At 34.7% G+C, this 19,460-nt stretch overlaps 1 protein-coding gene across 4 annotated transcripts in view; it reads left to right on the forward strand.

Annotated features, from left to right (window-relative positions):
* The window catches only part of STXBP5 (syntaxin binding protein 5), a 177,425-nt gene that overhangs the window by 92,029 nt on the left and 65,936 nt on the right, over window positions 1-19,460 (forward strand). For all 4 annotated transcript variants that reach the window (XM_011282577.4, XM_019831369.3, XM_011282578.4 and 1 more), the window contains exons 10-18: window positions 623-777; window positions 1,957-2,029; window positions 5,058-5,205; window positions 5,410-5,477; window positions 5,797-5,837; window positions 6,719-6,939; window positions 7,438-7,616; window positions 13,134-13,259; window positions 14,910-15,061. In XM_011282577.4, the coding sequence (XP_011280879.1) occupies window positions 623-777; window positions 1,957-2,029; window positions 5,058-5,205; window positions 5,410-5,477; window positions 5,797-5,837; window positions 6,719-6,939; window positions 7,438-7,616; window positions 13,134-13,259; window positions 14,910-15,061 (1,163 nt within the window). The remainder of the gene's footprint in view (window positions 1-622; window positions 778-1,956; window positions 2,030-5,057; window positions 5,206-5,409; window positions 5,478-5,796; window positions 5,838-6,718; window positions 6,940-7,437; window positions 7,617-13,133; window positions 13,260-14,909; window positions 15,062-19,460) is intronic.

The following is a 19,460-nucleotide window of genomic DNA, read 5'->3' on the forward strand; positions in this document are numbered from 1 at the left end:
GACTGATAGGGAGACAGAGTTGTAGAGCTGATTAGGAGTGGCAGGCTGACAGCTGGTGATGCACACGGGCACTGTGGTTTGAGAGCATACCAGCCAAAATTCCAGAAGTGAGCCCTACAGAAAATGATTTTGAGTGACTGTTTTCTCAAGGGTGACTTATAGCTAGTATATTCCTGATACATCAATGAGAAGTTAATTCATTACATACAGTGGATGCCATGGCTCATTAACATTCTCTTTTAGACCTTCTGTTGAGAAGGCCTGGTTATCAGGATTGAAAATAAAAGCAGTGCATTCAAGACACTTAACCAATAGAAACCCAGAGAGAATTTTTTGGCAATTATATAAAGAAGGTAAAGGAAAAATTTTTAGGGATCAAGGGGAGATATGAGAGCGTCATATATGGTCAATGTTCATTCTTACTGTAGGTTAATTTTCATGAATTCACCTGGGTCTTACCTAATGCAATTAAAAAACCCACCTGTGATTCTTCAATTAAATCACACATAAAAATGTTAGAATTTAAGATTTCATTATGTCACTAAGTAAAAAATGTATAACACAGCAAGAAAGTAGTCTTCATTATGGTGTTTATAATCCCACCTATGTATTTTACTTCCAGGGAACCTTTTATTATTTTATCAGGAGGTTTGTCCTATGATACTGTAGGAAGAAGACCCTGCTTAACAGTTATGCATGGGAAAAGTACTGCTGTGCTGGAAATGGACTATTCAATTGTGGATTTTCTAACGCTATGTGAAACACCATACCCAAATGGTAATAAGCTTTGCATCTTTAAAACGTATTCTCTGTGGATATCTGCTATTCAGAACAAAGACCTGTTTGTTTTCTAAATAGTTTCCTTATCCTAGTATGCTGTCACTCTTCTGGGGGAGAGATTCTGTCTTCATGACTTTGTAAGTCTTATTTCAGAAGTTAATTTTGTTTAATAAGCTTTATCTGTTTAATATGACATAGTAGTAGTTAGTGCTACTGAAGGATAAACAGAACTGCCCACATTAAGCAACATTTTAAAACTCTATAAAACTCTAGTATATTAATTAATCAAGGTTCTCCAGAGAAACAGAACTGATAGCACATAAGGAGAGGAGAGAGAAATAAGGAATTTATTTTAAGAAATTGGTTCACACAATTGAGGGTGATGAATCAAATTGATCAAGCACCATGGCAGGCTGAAAATTTGGGAGTTGATGTTGCTGTCTTGAGGCAGAATTGCTTCCTTTTTAGAAAGCCTGTCTTCTCTCTTCAGGCCTTCAACTGATTGGATGAATCCCACCCACATTATACCTGATAATCTCCTTTACTGGGAGTCTGCTAATTTAAACGTTTATCACATCTAAAAAATACCTTCCCAGCAACATCTAAATTGGTGTTTAACACCAAGTTAACAAGTGGGCACCAAATCAGAGACTAGTGACACATAAAATTAACCATAACAGCTAGCGTGTGTCCTTTCAAGAGGAATTTAAATCTGGATCTTTTTTGTTTCATTTGAAGCTAATTGAAATGTAAAGCTATAACACATTTTATAATTAACAAGTGCATATAAAATATCTAAGAAAGAGATTATAATATTGTAGTGATACTCTACTGAGTTCCTATAAGAGACAAGAATAAGAATTGTTCTTATGGATATTCAGATTTAAATTTTGGGTTTGTTGCCCATGTCCTGCCTTGGATTTTGCAATACCATAGAAGTTACTGTGAACTTCTTGTTTTATTCGTCTTTACAAAATTGAAGTAATTTTGTATGAGTTATATAGATTTATCTCATTTAAAACCAAGTAGTCTTAAATTACATGAAGTGCAAGATCAGATTGTTACATACTTGAGAGAATGGAACAAAAATTTTTAAAAAAGCAAATGTGTATTATCTAATTTGCTGTCTTATTCCATATTTAAAACTGTTATTTATGCATTGTTTTCCTATTCCAGATTTTCAGGAACCATATGCTGTGGTGGTTCTTCTGGAAAAGGATTTAGTACTTATAGACCTTGCACAAAATGGGTAAGAATAAAATTTGGTGAGAGATTATTTTAGTATATGGTAGAAAAGACTCTTTTTAGCATAGGGTTGGCTATTTCTTTTTTTTTTTTTTTTGAAAACTCTATATTTATATCCATAATGTTGGCCTCTTTTAGAGTTTCAGACACACATTTCTAATTACCTGCCAGATTTCGCTAGTATGTTGCTCACACAGAATTTCTATTTTTTAAGTCAGAATTTCTTGAATTTCTGAAATTTCATATAATTCAACCTAATACTTGGACACTCTGGGGGCACACAAAATAAATACGTGCAGAATTCATCCCATCACAGTTTACCTCCAGATAAGCTCTGTGGCCTCCCCACCCACATGCACTCTCTGTGGCACTGTCATGAATACCGTTGTCAGAGTAATTTTACATGCAGCACCCAGCTTGTCACTCTCCTCTTTCAAGGGTCCCATACTCTACTGACTGAGCCAACCGGTGCCCTGTTAGTCTCCTCTTTAAACCACTATGATCTCTACTGTTTTATTATTTGAAAGCACCTTCTCAGCCTGCTTCTCCACACAGTAGGAATTGAGGATACCTTTCTGACTTGATTTCTCACTGTCTTCCTACAGGTGCCTTATTCCCTAGAAAAACTGAACTGTGTATTAAACAAACATCATACTTCAGTGTCTTTTCTTATATAGTTCCCAATGGCTGCAAACTCCACTTGCTTCACTGCCATCAAAACTCCATATAACTTTCAAAGTCAGTCCTCTTTTCCTCGTTCAACTTCCTCTTCTAGGGGCCCCTGGGTGGCTCAGTCGGTTGCGTGTCTGACTTCGGCTCAGGTCATGATCTCGTGGTTTGTGGGTTTGAGCCCATGTGGGCTCTGTGCTGACAGCTCAGAACCTGGAGCCTGCTTCAGATTCTGTGTCTCCCTCTTTCTCTGCCCCTCTCCTGCTTGTGCTCTTGCTCTCTCTCTCTCAAAATTAAATAAACATTTAAACTTTTTCTCCTCTCTCTTAACCAGATATATCATACCTGGTGTATAAATTGCCACCATAGCTCCTTTGCAACTTTTTGTGGTATTTGCCATATTCTCCTTTTTTCCAACATAGATGATAAATTCTTTGAATGCAAGAATATTACATTATTTATTTGTGTCTCTTGAAATAATCATGAAAATTTAATTGTGTTTACCCATTTAGGATCTCAGTGTTTCTCAATTATGAGCAATTCCCCCCCCCGCCCAGAAGATACTTGATTGTATCTGTGTAAACATCTTTTCTAGATGATATTGGCATCTAGTGATGGACAGGGTTGCTGCTAAACATCCACAATGAACAGGACAGTCCCTTATAATAAAGAATTATCTGATCCAAAATGTGAATAGTACCTGGATTGGGAAACCCGGAAGTATAAGTCAACAGTATTATTTACCTTGTTTTAAGGTACTACTAGATTCGTATCACCTTAATATGTACTACCTGTAATAATCATTTTTTTTTCCTTTTTGAAAATTACAAGACTATAGTGGAAAGGAATTTGAAAACAGTATTTCTAAAGGGCAGTCTTGGAATAACTTATTCTTAATATGATTTTATTTTTGGGGGCGCCTGGGGTGGCTCAGTCCGTTAGGCTCCCAAGTTTGGCTTAGGTCATGATCTCATGGTCTGTGGGCTTGAGCTGTCAGCACAAAGCCTGGAGCCTGCTTCCGATTCTGTGTCTCCCTCTTTCTCTCTGCCCCTCCCTCGCTTATGCTCTGTCTCTGTCTCTGTCTCTCTCTCTCAAAAATAAATAACATTAAAAAATTTTGTTTTAAATATGACTTTTTTTTCATTAGCTAAGTTTTCAAATAGTGGGACTTTTTGCCTGTGGTCTATACTGATGTGTATTTAAGTTAAAGAAAATATTGTCCAAATAACCTGTGACTAGGCATTTTATTTAGCAAACGTATCAGTTAAATGTATGGTGATAGTAGAGTCATTGTGCCTAAGGATTATAAAGTATGTTTATAAAGAGAAAAAAGTTACCTGCCATTTTTTTTAATTCATGTTTTTGTTTGAATTTTTCTTCTGTGTTTTTATGTGTGTTCGAGGAAGGAGTGATGACAGTTTGCTTCATTTTGAAATCTAGAAAGGGCTTTTCTGAATTTATTCTTTTCTAGTTTTTAAATTATTGTCAGTGGTAGACTGATGAATACATACAATTTTTGCAGATGAGCCACTCTAAACTTCTGAGACTTTTTAGGGCCAGTTGCTGGTTTTCTAGATATTTTTAAATAACCATTCTCAAGGAATTCAAACCAGAAAAGAAATATCATTGTACATTTAGTTAGGGTTTTACTTTAAGATTTTTGAAAGCATTTTTTGCTTTATTTAATGAAATAATTTCCTATCTAGGAAACCTTTCAGGTAGACTTTTATTTAGATTATCACTAAAACAAGAGAGCATCTCTAGATTAAATATTGCACTAGGCATTACATTGATGGAGAAGAGAACTGAAAATTTGTGTTATTTGACATAAAAATGAGGAATCTGTTGATTGAGAACTTTACAGTTAAGAGCATAGTTTAAATTTGGCTTCTCCTTGCCGGCTGGCATGCCTTTGGCACATTACTCTAAGTTTTCGTTCCTCCATAAAATTTCTACATCGTGAGTGTGGTGTGAGAAGTAAAGAAGATACATGTCTATACAAAGCACTTAGTCCAGTGTGTGCCACATGGTATGTATTTCCAGCTGCAGCTTTTCTCTTTACTAGTCTAACTGAGCAACTTGCATTATAGAAGATGTCATTTTTTACATATTTGCATAAATTAAATCTATTAAATCTCTGTGACAGAATGTATGTAATTTCCAAAAATATGGAGAAGAGCACTGTATTCCAAAATTTAAAATATAAATTTAGATAATATGTTATATGGGCCTTCAGAGAATGTTATCTTTAATCAAATTTTAAATACTGTTTTTGTTCCAAAGATGTAAATAATTTTAAAAGTTTTCATTGTTGTGTTAATTTTATTAAATACATAAATATTTTTCTTTTCCTATTGTTAAAGATATCCTATATTTGAAAATCCCTACCCTTTGAGTATACACGAATCCCCTGTCACATGTTGCGAATATTTTGCTGATTGTCCTGTGGACCTCATTCCTGCACTTTATTCTGTTGGAGCTAGACAGAAACGTCAAGGTTACAGCAAAAAGGTATTGAACATGAGTTTTAGTATTTAATGTTGCATTTCAGTATTTTATATTTATCACCTTGGAATATTTGATAACGTATACCTTTTCTAGAGAAAATATATAGAAAATCCTTTTTTGGAGCAAAATACGTTGTTTACTGTTATCATAGAAATATATATATGAAGATGCTTGAAAGTTGCTTTATACTATAATCTTTTCTTATAGGAATGGCCCATTAATGGAGGTAATTGGGGCTTAGGTGTTCAAAGTTACCCAGAAATAATTATTACAGGGTAAGTAAAAGCCTGTTTTCACCACTAAACCAATAATGGCTAAATACAAAGACTACATGGACGTTAATTAATTGGGCAGGTAGTGCTTTCCTTTATACTGTAGCGTATTAAAAAATGTTATTGTCTGGAACCTGCCAACTTACCCTGAATTTTTTACCTTTCCTCGTTTGGTGGCTAACTTTTCAAATAACAGTATACTTCATCGCTTCTCGGCCTTTGGCTAAGATCATGTGCAAATAACAGTATACTTCAAAGAAAGAAAAAATGTAATATTTTTTCCTTTGTATCATCACAGTTTTAACTCATTTCTTTTTCATAGGCATGCTGATGGATCAGTTAAGTTCTGGGATGCTTCTGCAAGTAAGTATTTCGAATATTATTTGTTATATGTTTGTTATATAATCATTGCTTTTATATAACCTGTTTTATAATAGTTGCATAATCAACATTTAGTATAAAATTTGGAAGCTATCGATTTAATAACTGATTTATCAAGTATATGAGTTTAGAATTCTTGATAGACGTTAAGATATTTTTAAGGATACTGTCTAGTCAGTCAAGAAAAATTCTCAGCAGAAGTAATCAGATCCTTTCTTCAAAATTTCTTCAAACCTTCTCTTTTTAACTCAGAATTAGGAAAAGTGAGAATGTGTTTCAAATCAACAGAGATTTGTAGAATAATGCCTGATGCTCGGCTAACAGTAATTTGTATTTTCTTTGCGGAATATACATGTTGGTTACACAATAGCAAAAAAGGAAAGAATGCTTTGAATCATCAATGTTTGCAAAATACACATAGCAAGCAGTGAGACTCCAGTTAACTCAGGATATTTTGTGTTTCATCATATAGAAATATGAGATGTACTAGCACCGTTTGTAGTGAAAGTAAGTAGAAAATCATTTTAGAAAGCAAAAATGTTCTTTATTTTCATTATATTTATACTCTTTTCTTTTCACAAAATATTTTTGTCATTGATTTTTTTTCAGGTTATCTAAATTCATCATCATGATGAGTTTTTTTTGTTTTTGTTTTTAATGAATACAGGTACACCTTTCTTTTGGTCAATAGGTCCAATGAATGCATTATCTAAAAGAATAATAGAGAAATGTAGACCTGGGAATAAAAATATGGTTCAAATAAATATTGGCTATTTTCCTTAGATAATATGAGTGATTAAATATTACTTTAGATTTGTTCTTTTTATATTAAAATGTTTAACATATATTATCTTTTTTTCTAGTAACTCTGCAAGTATTATATAAACTAAAGACATCTAAAGTATTTGAAAAGTCAAGAAATAAAGATGACAGGCCAAACACAGATATTGTAGATGAAGATCCATATGCCATTCAGATCATCTCCTGGTGTCCGGAAAGTAGAATGCTGTGCATAGCTGGAGTTTCAGCTCATGTCATTATTTATAGATTCAGCAAACAAGAAGTGATTACAGAAGTCATTCCGGTAATAGTCTCTTAATTATTTTCAGTGTCAGATGTCTAACATTTAATTTTTTTTTAATTATTTAGGAGATTATTTGCAGTCGTTTTTTTCTAGAATTTTTAAAAACACTTAAGTGTTTACATTGCCATCTGTCTTTTGTGGAAAATAGTGTATTTTAATCTATATCTTTTTAGTGAGCATTTAAATCCTTATGTATATTATGTGTTTCATTGAAGGAAAGTTAATATGAATATGAGCATACTCTAATTTGGTACTAACAGGCATGCTGTGAATTCTAAAATCATCGTGTGTTCTTGCACACACACACACAAAAAATCATTTTTGAAACGCTGAGTCAGAAACATTTTTTTTTCTTTCCTAAATCTTTACCTTTAGAAATCGTGGCTAAATTTTTACCCTTACAACATGTTTCCACTGAAGTGTATGTGTGTATGAGTGTGAATCGTAATAAAGTGAATAATTATTAGTAGTAGGTGAACTGTCTTTCTTTTACAACAGATGCTTGAAGTTCGATTGTTATATGAGATAAGTGATGTGGAATCCCCCGAGGGTGAACAGGCACCACCTTTGCCGACACCTGTAGGGGGCGCCACTCCTCAGCCCATTCCTCCTCAGTCTCATCCTTCTACCAGTAGCAGTTCATCAGACGGACTTCGTGATAATGTCCCTTGTTTAAAGTAAGTTATAAAAAAATGCAGATGTTTTGGAAACTATTTTTTCGTTTAAGTAAATTATAAACATTACTAGAATAATATTTTCCTGTGATAGAGAAAAATGACATAACCTTTCTTTGTTTTGCTGTGGTTAATCCAATTTGTTTTTCTGTGGCAACAAGAGGAATATGATTGAATTCTAAGTGCTAAGATTTGATCTGTAAACAATACTGGTAGGACAGCATGGATCTTTCCTGTGTATGCAGCTCAATCCTCCAAATCCTTGGATGTTTTCTAGTTTGGATTCATAGATGGATCAAATGTATATTTAAAAAAAATTTTTTTAATGCTTATTTATTTTTGAGAGAGAGAGAGACAGTATGAGTGGGGGAGGGGCAGAAAGTGAGGGAGACACAGAATCTGCAGTAGGCTCCAGGCTCTGGGCTGTCAGCACAGAGCCTGATGTGGGGCTTGAACTCAAGAACTGCGAGATCATGACCTGAGCTGAAGTCGGACGCTTAACCGACTGAGCCATCCAGGCGCCCCTCAAATGTGTATTTAGAGTGCTTTCCACCACTCTGAAAATTCTGTTTTTTTGATATTTAGAGATTCAGTTTTTTTGTGATCATTTTCTTGTATTTCTGAATCTTGTCTAGCACAACAGTATCATTATTTAAATGCCTTTATTGTGGCATTCCATATTTGAATACATTTTGCTTTTATATAGGAATAAGATAAAACATTCTTTTCTTCTATCTAATTTATATTGCTGAGTATTAACTTTTTCAAGGGTATGGGCCTTAAATATGGCAGAGAAATAAAACAATGAGGAAAGAGTTAAGACCACTGAAAAATTTTATGAAGACTATGATTAATTACATTTACAGAGAAGTCAGTTAGGGTAATGACTGTCGTTGTGGAAAATGTAAACAAAAATTCAGTGTAAGAGTTGAGCAAAAGCCCAGATTAGTAAATTCAAGGTAGAGATGGCTGCTGAGAGATAATCGACGTCAGTTGAAAGAACCAGGTTTGTCCTGGTTTTGTTTTAGATCTGCCAGCGTCTCCTCGCTTCGTGAAGGAATTACTATGGAGAAGGTCTTGGTACCCAAAAATGCGCTCACCCCAAACATAAGGCAGATTTTTTTTATATCATCATCATTTAAAATGTATAGACTTTTTAAACATTATACCTTTATGTGTTTATATAAATTTTAGATTATGTGTTTTGTGTTAATGATCCTCAAAAGGGATGATTTTGCTCCTCTGCACGCATTTGGCAATATCCGGAGCCGTTATTACTTGTCACAACAGTAGGAACAGGGTGCTGTTGCATCTAGTGCATGCAGGCCAGGGGTGATGCTCAAGTGCGCAGAACAGTGCCCCCAACAAAGAACTTTCCAGCTCAGAAGGCTGCTGATGCCAGCAATGAGAAATGCTGATCTGATCGAAAACATACAAGCATCGAGGTTAAGCAACTGCATTTCTTAGAAAGGCCTCACGTTTTTTCTTTCTCACGTACATACATGCACACAATTCCTTTTTGCTGCGGTTCTAGCACATGTTTAACTAGAATGAGACTTGGAAATACAGAATTCTACATTCTTCCCTTTTACTTTTTCAGTACTATTTTGCTTTAAACTTAAACTTGTAAAATTTCTGTCAATGCTCTTCTGATTTTAATGTGTATTTCTCCAGCCTTTTATTAAATGTAAGTCTTATAAGCCTGTATAGTACAATTTGTCTTTGACGTTTATTTTGGTAACCTTTTTGGTGGCAGAGTTTTGAGATTTTTGTCTAAAATCGACATATTCACTAGTGCTTTTGGAGGCAATTTGAGTTATACCTCATTTTTTCTTTTTAATAGTTTTCTGGTAACTTCACGCTGTTTTAGTCCATAGTCCCCAAATTCGGTTTTTAAATGTCAGAGATCTAACTAAACTGATACTAAAATAACTAATACTGAGTTTCGTTTTGCTTTTTAAAGTTTATTTATTTTTGAGAAAGAGAGCATGAGAGAGAGAGAGAGAGAGAGTGAGTGAGTCCCAAGCAGGCTCCACACTGTCAGCACAGAGCCCCAGGCAGGACTTGAACTCACAACTGTGAGATCATGACCCAAGCTGAAACCAAGAGTTGGACACTTAACCCACTGAGCTATCCTGAGCCTACTCAGGTGCCCCGAGTTTTTTGTTTGTCTTTTATACAAAATGTTTTTGTATGTACTTGTTCCTTTGAAGAATCGTTTTAAAAGCTATTTGATTTATTCCCTTTACCAATAAAATTTATGTTTTTAGTATTTTAATTGTGCTTTTGCGGTTTATTTGTCAAAGCAGATAAACAATTGAAACTGCAAAGCCTCCAAACATTATTTTGACATTTAAAATACATTTGTACAAATTATGGAGCTTTTCACAAAGGTTCAACCCCTTGTCTTTAAAAAGTAAACCTTAATTTACATATATTAAAATCATTAAAATAACTTGCATGTAATCATAGACATAAAATGTTACACCCACCCATCCCCATTTTGCATTTTTTTCCCTCATTTTGAATTTTTTTTTAATGTTTGTTTATTTTTGAGAGAGAGACAGAGCGTGAGTGGGGGAGGAGCAGAGAGAGAGGGAGACACAGAATCCGAAGCAGGCTCCAGGCTCTGAGCTGTCAGCACAGAGCCCAAAGTGGGGCTCAAACCCACGAACCGTGAGATCATGACCTGAGCTGAAGTCGGACGCTTAACCAACTGAGCCACCCAGGCACCCCTCATTTTGCATTTTTAAATCTAACCTATCCTGTCATTACTTGATCCAATTTCCAATTTTTTACCAATTAGGGATTTTGTAGCAGGCTTGCGTGGCTTATTTTTGCTTAATAACTTTTTTTTTTTTTGGTCTCTTGTAAGTAATTTAAGAATTCCATGAATTCTATGTGTCTTTATCACTGAAGTTTTAAATGTGCCCACATACGCACTTGTAATATTATCCGTGAATGCTTGCTATGCTCTTGGGGTTCTAATTTAATGTGCATATTAAATATGCCGGCATGAGGTAATTAGGTTCGACTTCTTTGAAGCTTACCTAATTCATATAAGGAGAAAATAACACACTCAGAATCTTCTATTCAGAAAAATACTCTGTCTTCATTTCTATCTCGAGATGGATGGCTGCCACTGATTAGGGGATACGTCCCTGAGAAAAGCCAGAACTTCTGCCTCGGCCAGCATACGGTTCCGAGTGTATTGCCTTACAGACTTTGCATAGGGAAAAGCAACTGTAACTTGGTTCATATTTGGAGGACCCTCAGTGATTCATGTTTACCCTAAAATTTGGCTAACACACCCTAAAGACCGGGGGTGACGGTCTTCTTCACTACACGTATCAACTAAATGACTCAAAGGCATCCTTCCCTCTGAGATTGGTATTAGGAGATTTAACATTGCGTAGTTTTCTTTCTGCCCTTCTTTCTTCCATGAGACTGTCCCTCCAAGGCAGAAGCCTCAAATATTGCTGAAGTAACCAGGCTTTGCTTAAGTTTCACAAGAGCAGTTATTGGAGGAGTCTTAGCAATCAAAAAATGTTCTCACCTTAAAGTCAAAGTAGGTTTTTTTTTAAATAGTAATCACCCACAAAAATAAATTACTTACATTAAAGGAAAAAAAAATGTTATCTTCCAAATCCACTTGAAGTTTCCTGGTACGCGTATTAAAGGTATGGTATTTAAGTAACTGTATGCCTTAGAAAGTCTCCGACTCATAAACCACTCCCTCACTCCCCCTGACATGTGTGTAACAAGTACTGTAAAAAATTTTGTATGAATTTACTCAATAAAGTGAGGCTTGGGAATACATTTGTTTTTTTACTAGTAGTTCACTTGAAAATCCTACCATCACCTCAAACTTACTGCACATTCCTGTAAAACTAGCTCTTCATTCTGACATTTTATTTTCTTTCTCTTTCTTTTCTTTTTCTTCTCTCCTCTTCTTTCCTTCCTTCTTTCCTTCATGCCTTCCTTCCTTTCCTTAACTTACAGTCACTCTGTATTCTTTTTCTCCCGTGATCTACCTCTGATGAACCTTCAGCTCATTCATTCATTCAGTAAATATTGAGTGCCTCTTCTGTGCTAGTGTTAAAAGTAACTGCAGGGTTTTTGCCTTCATGGAGTTTAGAAGCATTTTTCAATTCTTACTTCATAGTATGTTCCAAATCTACCTTTTTCTGACTGTTTTACTTCAGAATTACAGGTACTTCCTAATTGTTCTCCGATCCTACTTCATCTTGTAAATCTCCACAAATTAATCTTCCCAAAGTATTTCTTAGAAACCTTCATTTGGCTTTTAATTCCTTAAAATAATAAAAATATATTACTTTTGTGTAATTTGACCATTGACAGCTCTTTCATAGCCACTCAAAATGTCTCCGTACTGTGATTAGGTAGTAATATTCCCACTTTCTAGATAAGAAGATAGTTGGAAAATGGCAGAGCCAGGACTTAAATGCTAGCTCTTCAAAAGCCCTCAGTTCTTTCTACCAATATCAGACTTTTGCCGTGAGGCGCTGAAGACCCTCTAACTTCTCACCCTGGCCTATCCTGCTGTACTGATTTCTCACTGTTACTACACACACTTCCACTGTGGACAAACTTCCACACTTGTTAATCTTTGACTAAGGGTTTCCTCCTTGTTTGTATATGTTTGCAAAAGCAATATATTTTGAACACCTATTCAGTAACTATTGGGGAAAGAGTCTGCAATCAAAACTCAAAGAGTACATTTTTTTTTAATTGTTAATGTGTCATGCACACAAAAATAAATTTCTCACAATTTTTTTTTTTTTACTCATTTAACTTATTTTGTTTTGGCCACTTTTAATTAAGCCATATGTTTACAGCTTGATTTTATGTTTGTTTAAGTGTTTATTTATTTTGAGAGAGAGAAAGCACACAAGGGAGGGGCAGAGAGAGAGAGGGAGAGAGAGAATCCCAAGCAGGTTCCCTGCTGTCAGTGCAGAGCTTGATTTAGGGCTTAATCCCACAAACTGTGAAATCATAACCTGAGCTGAAATCAAGAGTCAGACGCTTAACCAACTGTGCCACCCAGGTGCCCTATATATTTAAGTCTACTTTTACTCCCCCCCCCACCCCCGTTTTTTTAGGTACTTTTCTAACTTCCATTTTTTTTTTCTAACTGGGTTTTTTCCCCCTCTTGTTAATTCTTGGGCTTCTCGTTCTCCTCATTCTTCTCCCCATTTCTCCTTCCCCTTCCTACTCATTCTTGTTTTCTCCCTCCCCACTTCTAAGCCCTGAATTTATAATGGGAACTTACATATGATTTCTTATTTTTGTTTTCACATACGGGTTTTGTTTCTAACCACATTAAATGCCTCTAGAGAACAGGATTTGTTTGTTTTGTTTTTTTTTTTCATGTGTTTAGTACAATTTCATATATAAAGTTATGTTTTGTATAGTTATTTATGCATGACTTTATAGCTACATGAGCTAGTAAGATACTTGAAGATGGGTTAAAAGGTAATATATTATCCTTTATTACAGAGTTAAAAATTCACCACTTAAACAGTCTCCAGGTTATCAGACAGAACTAGTTATTCAGTTGGTGTGGGTGAGTGGAGAACCACCACAACAAATAACCAGCCTGGCAGTCAATTCTTCCTATGGATTGTGAGTATAATTTATGTGTTTCTCATACATTCTTTTATTTTTAAAAATAGAAAAGATGATCTTCATTATAGCATCAATTAAAAAGTTGTATAACTTTAATTTCAGATCAAATTCAGCATTTGTTTGGAATATAATTCTGTTTCAGATAATTTACTCTGAGTATGCTTATACTGCTTCCTAATGAATTGGGATAAAGGTTTGAAGTCAATATACCATCTCCTGGCTCTACTCTCAGAAATGATTTCCTTATTAATACTCAGTATAATGGAGGTCTAACAACATGAACTCAGAAGACTTTGTGCTAAGCTGATTCTGTAAATGTTGAATCAAACCTATATAATGTCTTCTTGCTACTTTCAAAGTTCACTTGTATAAATTGTAAAAGCATCGTAATAATTTATTGAAGTATTTATACTGCAGGTGTATTATCAATTCATGCCTTCAAGTATTTAGTATTAATTAGACTCACTTTTTACTATAATTTGGTAGACTCATAGAGTATTTTTGTTTTTTTAAAAATCAGCACTGTGGTATCAGAGAAGCCACACACTCACTGTGCAGTCCCAGGGCCATTTACTGGTATGTGGGTCTCCTTGATGTAGTTCTAGGGACTCATTGATCTTTCTTCTTCCTCCTCTGTCATCACTCAGTCTGTCTCTTGCGGATGTATACCTAGCTAAAATTGGCTATAGTCTGAGCTGGTTTTCTCTCATGTCTTTGGTTTGCTGCCCCACAATATAAGAACACAAACCTCTTCTTGTTAATATTTCACTGCCCACAACCATAAAGGAAGGAGGGAATAAGAAAAATAACTAGTAGGAAGTTTTAAAGGAAGTTGCACATCAGTTGATCACAGGCTCATTGGGCTCACAGTTAACATTGCATTTAGCCCTTTTTTGTATATTTTTGACATTTGAACTACTTGCCAAGATAATTTACTATGCAATCCATATTTAGAACTTCAACTGAAAAACCTGATCATCTGGCCCATGTCTCCATTCCTCCTTAACAGTCGTCAGCAGAAATGGAGTTGAAGCTTTTTCTCTTTAGATGGGTCATACACTCTCCAGTTCACTCCATCCCTTGTCTGGCCCGTTCATATTACTTACAGAGCCCCTCCCTCTATACATTTCAGTTTTCAACTCCTGGTTTAAGACATCTTAAAAGAGTAAAATTTCTTTACTCATAATTGTTTGGTTTGTAGCTCCTGACTTATAATTGGGAAGGTATTTGGAATACTCCAAAGGGAGACCTCCAAGATTTAATGCTTTCTAGTTTTATTCTTGACTGTAGGGATTACCACAACTTTTGAGCTGCTCAAAATGCCCTTAAGTCAAAAAAAAAAAAAAAAAAATGCATGTCACATTTCCTAGGATAGGGATTTATGACTATGCTCATGTTTCACTTCCTATGCCAACTTCTTTTTTAATGATATTGATTTGTAATCATTAATGTCTGCAGAAGATCTGTACAGTTCCATGAGAAGGCATACGTAATGTGTAACCTGTGTTTCCATGCCTCTGATAGTCTGCAGTTTCAGAGAGGAATTTTGTGAAAAACCCATCCTTCTTCTTTTTCAGCCTTCAAGACTACAAGTACGTATCCTTATACTTGTTTATGCTAAAGTATTTGCTCTTTTCCTATTCCCAGGGTAGTTTTTGGCAATTGTAATGGCATTGCTATGGTAGACTACCTCCAGAAAGCAGTACTCCTCAACCTGGGCACTATTGAATTGTATGGCTCCAATGATCCTTATCGGAGAGAACCCCGGTCTCCTCGTAAATCTCGACAACCTTCAGGAGGTATAAAGAAAAAGTCCTGAGTTTTAGGATTTCTATAAATACTAAAGCTACTTCTGTGAATATAAGTACTTCAGTGAGATAAATAGCTTGTCTGACTTAGTCTATATATATAAACTGTCAAAAACTAGTAAAAGTTTAGAGCCTTCTTTGTTTTGTATTATGAGATTTTGCTTTTGTTTTAGGATTTTAATTAATGTTGGGAAAGAACCACATCTAAATTATGAGATGAAAATTTGTCTCATTATTGTGAAACAAAAGTTAATTTCAAAGTTTTGCCCCTTTTGTTACTTGGTATTGTGAGACCAAAAATTCATTGTTCCAACTATTTAATTTAGAGGGAGCATTTCCTATGTGAAAAAAATGTAAATGCAAAAGTGAATTTGAATTCTTTGAAAATACAGTGTTTTAGGTAGCCTTGATTCAATGCAAACCCAAACCCATTAAGAATTCTCTTTGTAGGACTCTTGTGTTTTCTGCATAAGTAGTCTAATTTTAAATGTTTTCATATGTCTGGTTGGTTATCTATACCAGTACTCCTCACCCCCCCCCCACTTTTTTTTACCCCCATAGTATTGGATCTCTGGCACTTGGGGTATATTAGTGAGGCCTGCAGCAATTACTGGCCTACAGGTTCCAGTCTCCTCAGGACCTGTTCCACTGGGCCAGGGATTAAGGGGAGCCGTATGTATCTCTGGCTGACTTAGCCCGTTTGCAGAATGCCAGTGTGCAGTGGAACCCTGGGAAGCTCACGTATATACTTAAAACTCAGCCTCTCCGAATTAAAATTCTCCCTGAGATTCATTTCTCATTTGCTCTCATGACATAATCAGCTAATGCTACCTTTATCACAGTTCGTGACAGAAGAAGAAAAAGGTGGTGGGATATAGACCTTACTGTCACTTTAGCTTGATGGTTGAACTTTCTTTTCCATTTTTTGTGTGTGATCATTTTGTCTCACGTTATCTTCAGAAATTTTCCCAACCATACCATTCTAGTATCTTTGTCTCCTTTTTTTTTTCTTCTTCGCTTTTCGTTGCTTCACTAAGGTGGGCTGATTGTGACTTCTTGCATGTGCGGCCTTTCTAGCTTATATTCTGAATCTGTGAAAAAACTCCGTTCTTCCTTAAGTAAGTTATTTATTCCATATCAGTTAAGTCACAGCATGTTTGTTTGTTGTATGTAAAATCATTTTTTCTCATTTATTTTTAAAAGAGCTTTTAACAGCATTATATTTCTAAATTACATATCTAAATGTTTGTCCTCGTTACTTGAATTCATCTATAATATGTATGTGAAAATAGCCGTTGAAATGTTTGCATCCGAATCCAGTTTTTTTAATAAAGCAAAAGAAACTAATATTTAGTTTAGACTAATATATATTTATAATGTTAGAAAGTTAAAACATTGTCATGGTAGAGAAGACAAGTACTTTTGGCAGTTTTACCACAGAGCAAGTAAAAACTTGCTCCTAAAATTCATTTATCTTATTCCTGATACCTCATCATAGTTTCATAAAATTTCCAGAAATTAAATACCTAAACTAATCCAAGGATAGAAACCAGTTTTACCGTCTGATTTCAAAAATATTTCTTTCTTAAATTCTGTGGCATCTTATTTTATTCTAGAGTAAATCTTGTAATATTATTTATATTATTATTTGATGTTTAGGAACAGGAGAACAATTTGAATTTTTCTTTTGTCATGTTAAGATACTTATGCTCAGCAGTAATAACATTTAGGATTATGTATTAAATAAAATTAAAAGAAAGTTATTTTAAAATGTGATTTAACATTTTAAGGATATTTATGCCTTAATTCTAAAATACTGTAATTATTTATATTTCAAATAAAATTAAATGTGAGATAATTGATACTAAAATTCTTTAATTGCATTGATAAAATTATATTCTTGCAAAAAAGGTGTGTTTTATAATATATTCTGGAAGTATAGCCCAAATACCACCAGGTTCTTCTATTTTTTTTAAAGATTAGTTTGGAAAAATGTTTTAATACTAGTAGATTCTAATCCGTTTTCATAACAAGTAAGGTGTCACTGATGAAATTATTTTATAGGCATTACTGTCTAAGGGTTTTACAGCTGTATTAAAATATAGTTGAAGCCATAACTAAAATATGTACAGTGTTTTCATAATAAAAATTATGAGGCTGTTACAGGGGCAAGCAGGGATAAAGTATTTCAACCACCTGTGTATATCTGCTGAAAGTCTTAATTATAACAAAAGTGAAACAGGCTAGTATGTGTCATGTTTTGCTGACCACTTTTTGACTTCGTGAAGGATACAAAAGGGAAATTTCTGTTCTGAATATAATTGTAAACCCTAACAAGATCTGCATAGTGATGTGAACATGATAGACCCATGAGAAATAAGTTACTTAGTCTTGGAAGTTGATAATTATAAAGAAGGGAATTAGAGGGATGAAGCTGTTCCTGACTTTAGGAAACATATTTTCAAAAGTTTTGGAGAAGTGTCTCTGAAAATGAAGATTTGGGCTACAAAGTTGTAGTTAATTTCAAGTCTTCAATATTCCCAGTAGGATAGAAAAAGAGAAATAGCTATGGAGCCTAGTAATACTAGTTGATATTTTTGTGCATGTGTGTGTTGTAAGAAACAAAACACTATATAAGAAATGAGGGATATAATCAAGGATGCATAATAAGTGTTGCATAAATCAGTAACTACTATGTTGAATATAGGCAGGTTTTCAAAAAATGGGAAATAGCAAAATGTTTGGTTTCAATGAAAATATAATTAAGGAAGGATTAGGACTCCAGGGATCAGTTGAAATGATAGTTGAAAAGCAGAATGTAGAGCTAAATAACTTTGTTTCTCAACACTCTCTTAATGAGAAATTATTTATGTTTCTGGAAAGTGAAACATAATGAAGAGAAATGAAAATCTAAGCTACATTATGTTTGCAAGACAGACCTTGGTAATAAACAGTAATAAGGTAATAAAAAGATCTCAAGAGAATTTGTGAAGAAAATTTGTAAACAGTTTCCAAGTTTTCAAAGGTCAGATATTTTATAAGTCATTAAATTTGATGTACAAATCAGTCAGAATTCTCAAATGATTTGTGTGCATATTGAAATGCCTTGTGTGCATATTGAAAATAGAACTGTCAATTGAAATCAACAGGAATTCACTAACAGTACGAAAAATCAGTGTTACTTTTTTAATCTCATAACTATGTTAATGGTTTATGGCAGCCTGTTGACCTAATGTTTCCTGAAGTTAATCAGATATTTGATAAAGAATTCCATGTATATTTTTTATGAACCGAGCAGATGGAAGCAACCTAGTTCAGTTTGACAATTGCAAGATTGATTAAACCAGAGTCAGCAAACTATGGCCCATGGGCCAAATCTCTTCCACTGCTATTTTTGCTAATTAGAACATCATCCTTGCTTAGCTGGCCCTAAGACCAATCTAGGCCTTCACATGTGCCAATCCATGGACTAAACCGTGGTATCTATTTAGTGGGTCAATTTATAGCCTACTACTAATTTCTATGGTGTGCCTCAGTAGATATAGAATGCTGAATAACATGATTATGCTTGTTGTCCTTAAAGGATAGCTACTACATCTGATAGCAGAGTAAATACCCATAAAGATATTGGTAGGTAGAAATCATAAACCTAAATGATATACCATAGTCACATAGTATATGCCATAGGATCACATATATCAATTAATGTAGGGTTGGACTTTGACTTTTACCCTAAGCCAGATGGAATGGAAGGCTTAAAATTTCAAAATTGATTATTTTTATTCAGTATTAGGCTCACTGTAGTGCTAGAGTATATTAGAGTTTACTATCACCACTATTTATTATTGAGGTAAAATTGGCACATAACATGATTTTAGTTTCAGGCATGCAACATACCAATTTGATATTTGTATGCATTGCAGAATGATCACAGTAAGTCTAGTTAACATTCATCACCTTGCATAGTTACAAAATATTTTTTCCCTTGTAATGAGGACTTTTAAGATCTACTCTTTTTTTTTAAATTTTGTTTAATGTTTATTTTTGAGAGAGAGAGAGAGACAGATCATGAGTGGGGGAGGAACAGAGAGAGAGGGAGACACAGAATCTGAAGCAGGTTCCAGGCTCAGCTGTCAGCAAAGAGCCCGGCTCAGGGCTCGAACCCACAGAACTGTGAGATCATGACCTGAGCTAAAGTCGGACGCTTAACCGACTAAGCCACCCAGGGGCCCCTAAGATCTACTCTTAAGCAGCATTCAGATATCCAATATAGTGTCACTAACTATAGTTATGCTGTATATTACATCTCTTATTTATTCTATAACTGCAAGTTTGTACCTTTGACCGCCTTTACCGATTTCTCCCACCCTCCATACGCTGCTTCTGGCAA

The sequence above is a fragment of the Felis catus genome, chromosome B2, assembly GCF_018350175.1.
Source record: "Felis catus isolate Fca126 chromosome B2, F.catus_Fca126_mat1.0, whole genome shotgun sequence".
Lineage (NCBI taxonomy): Eukaryota > Metazoa > Chordata > Mammalia > Carnivora > Felidae > Felis > Felis catus.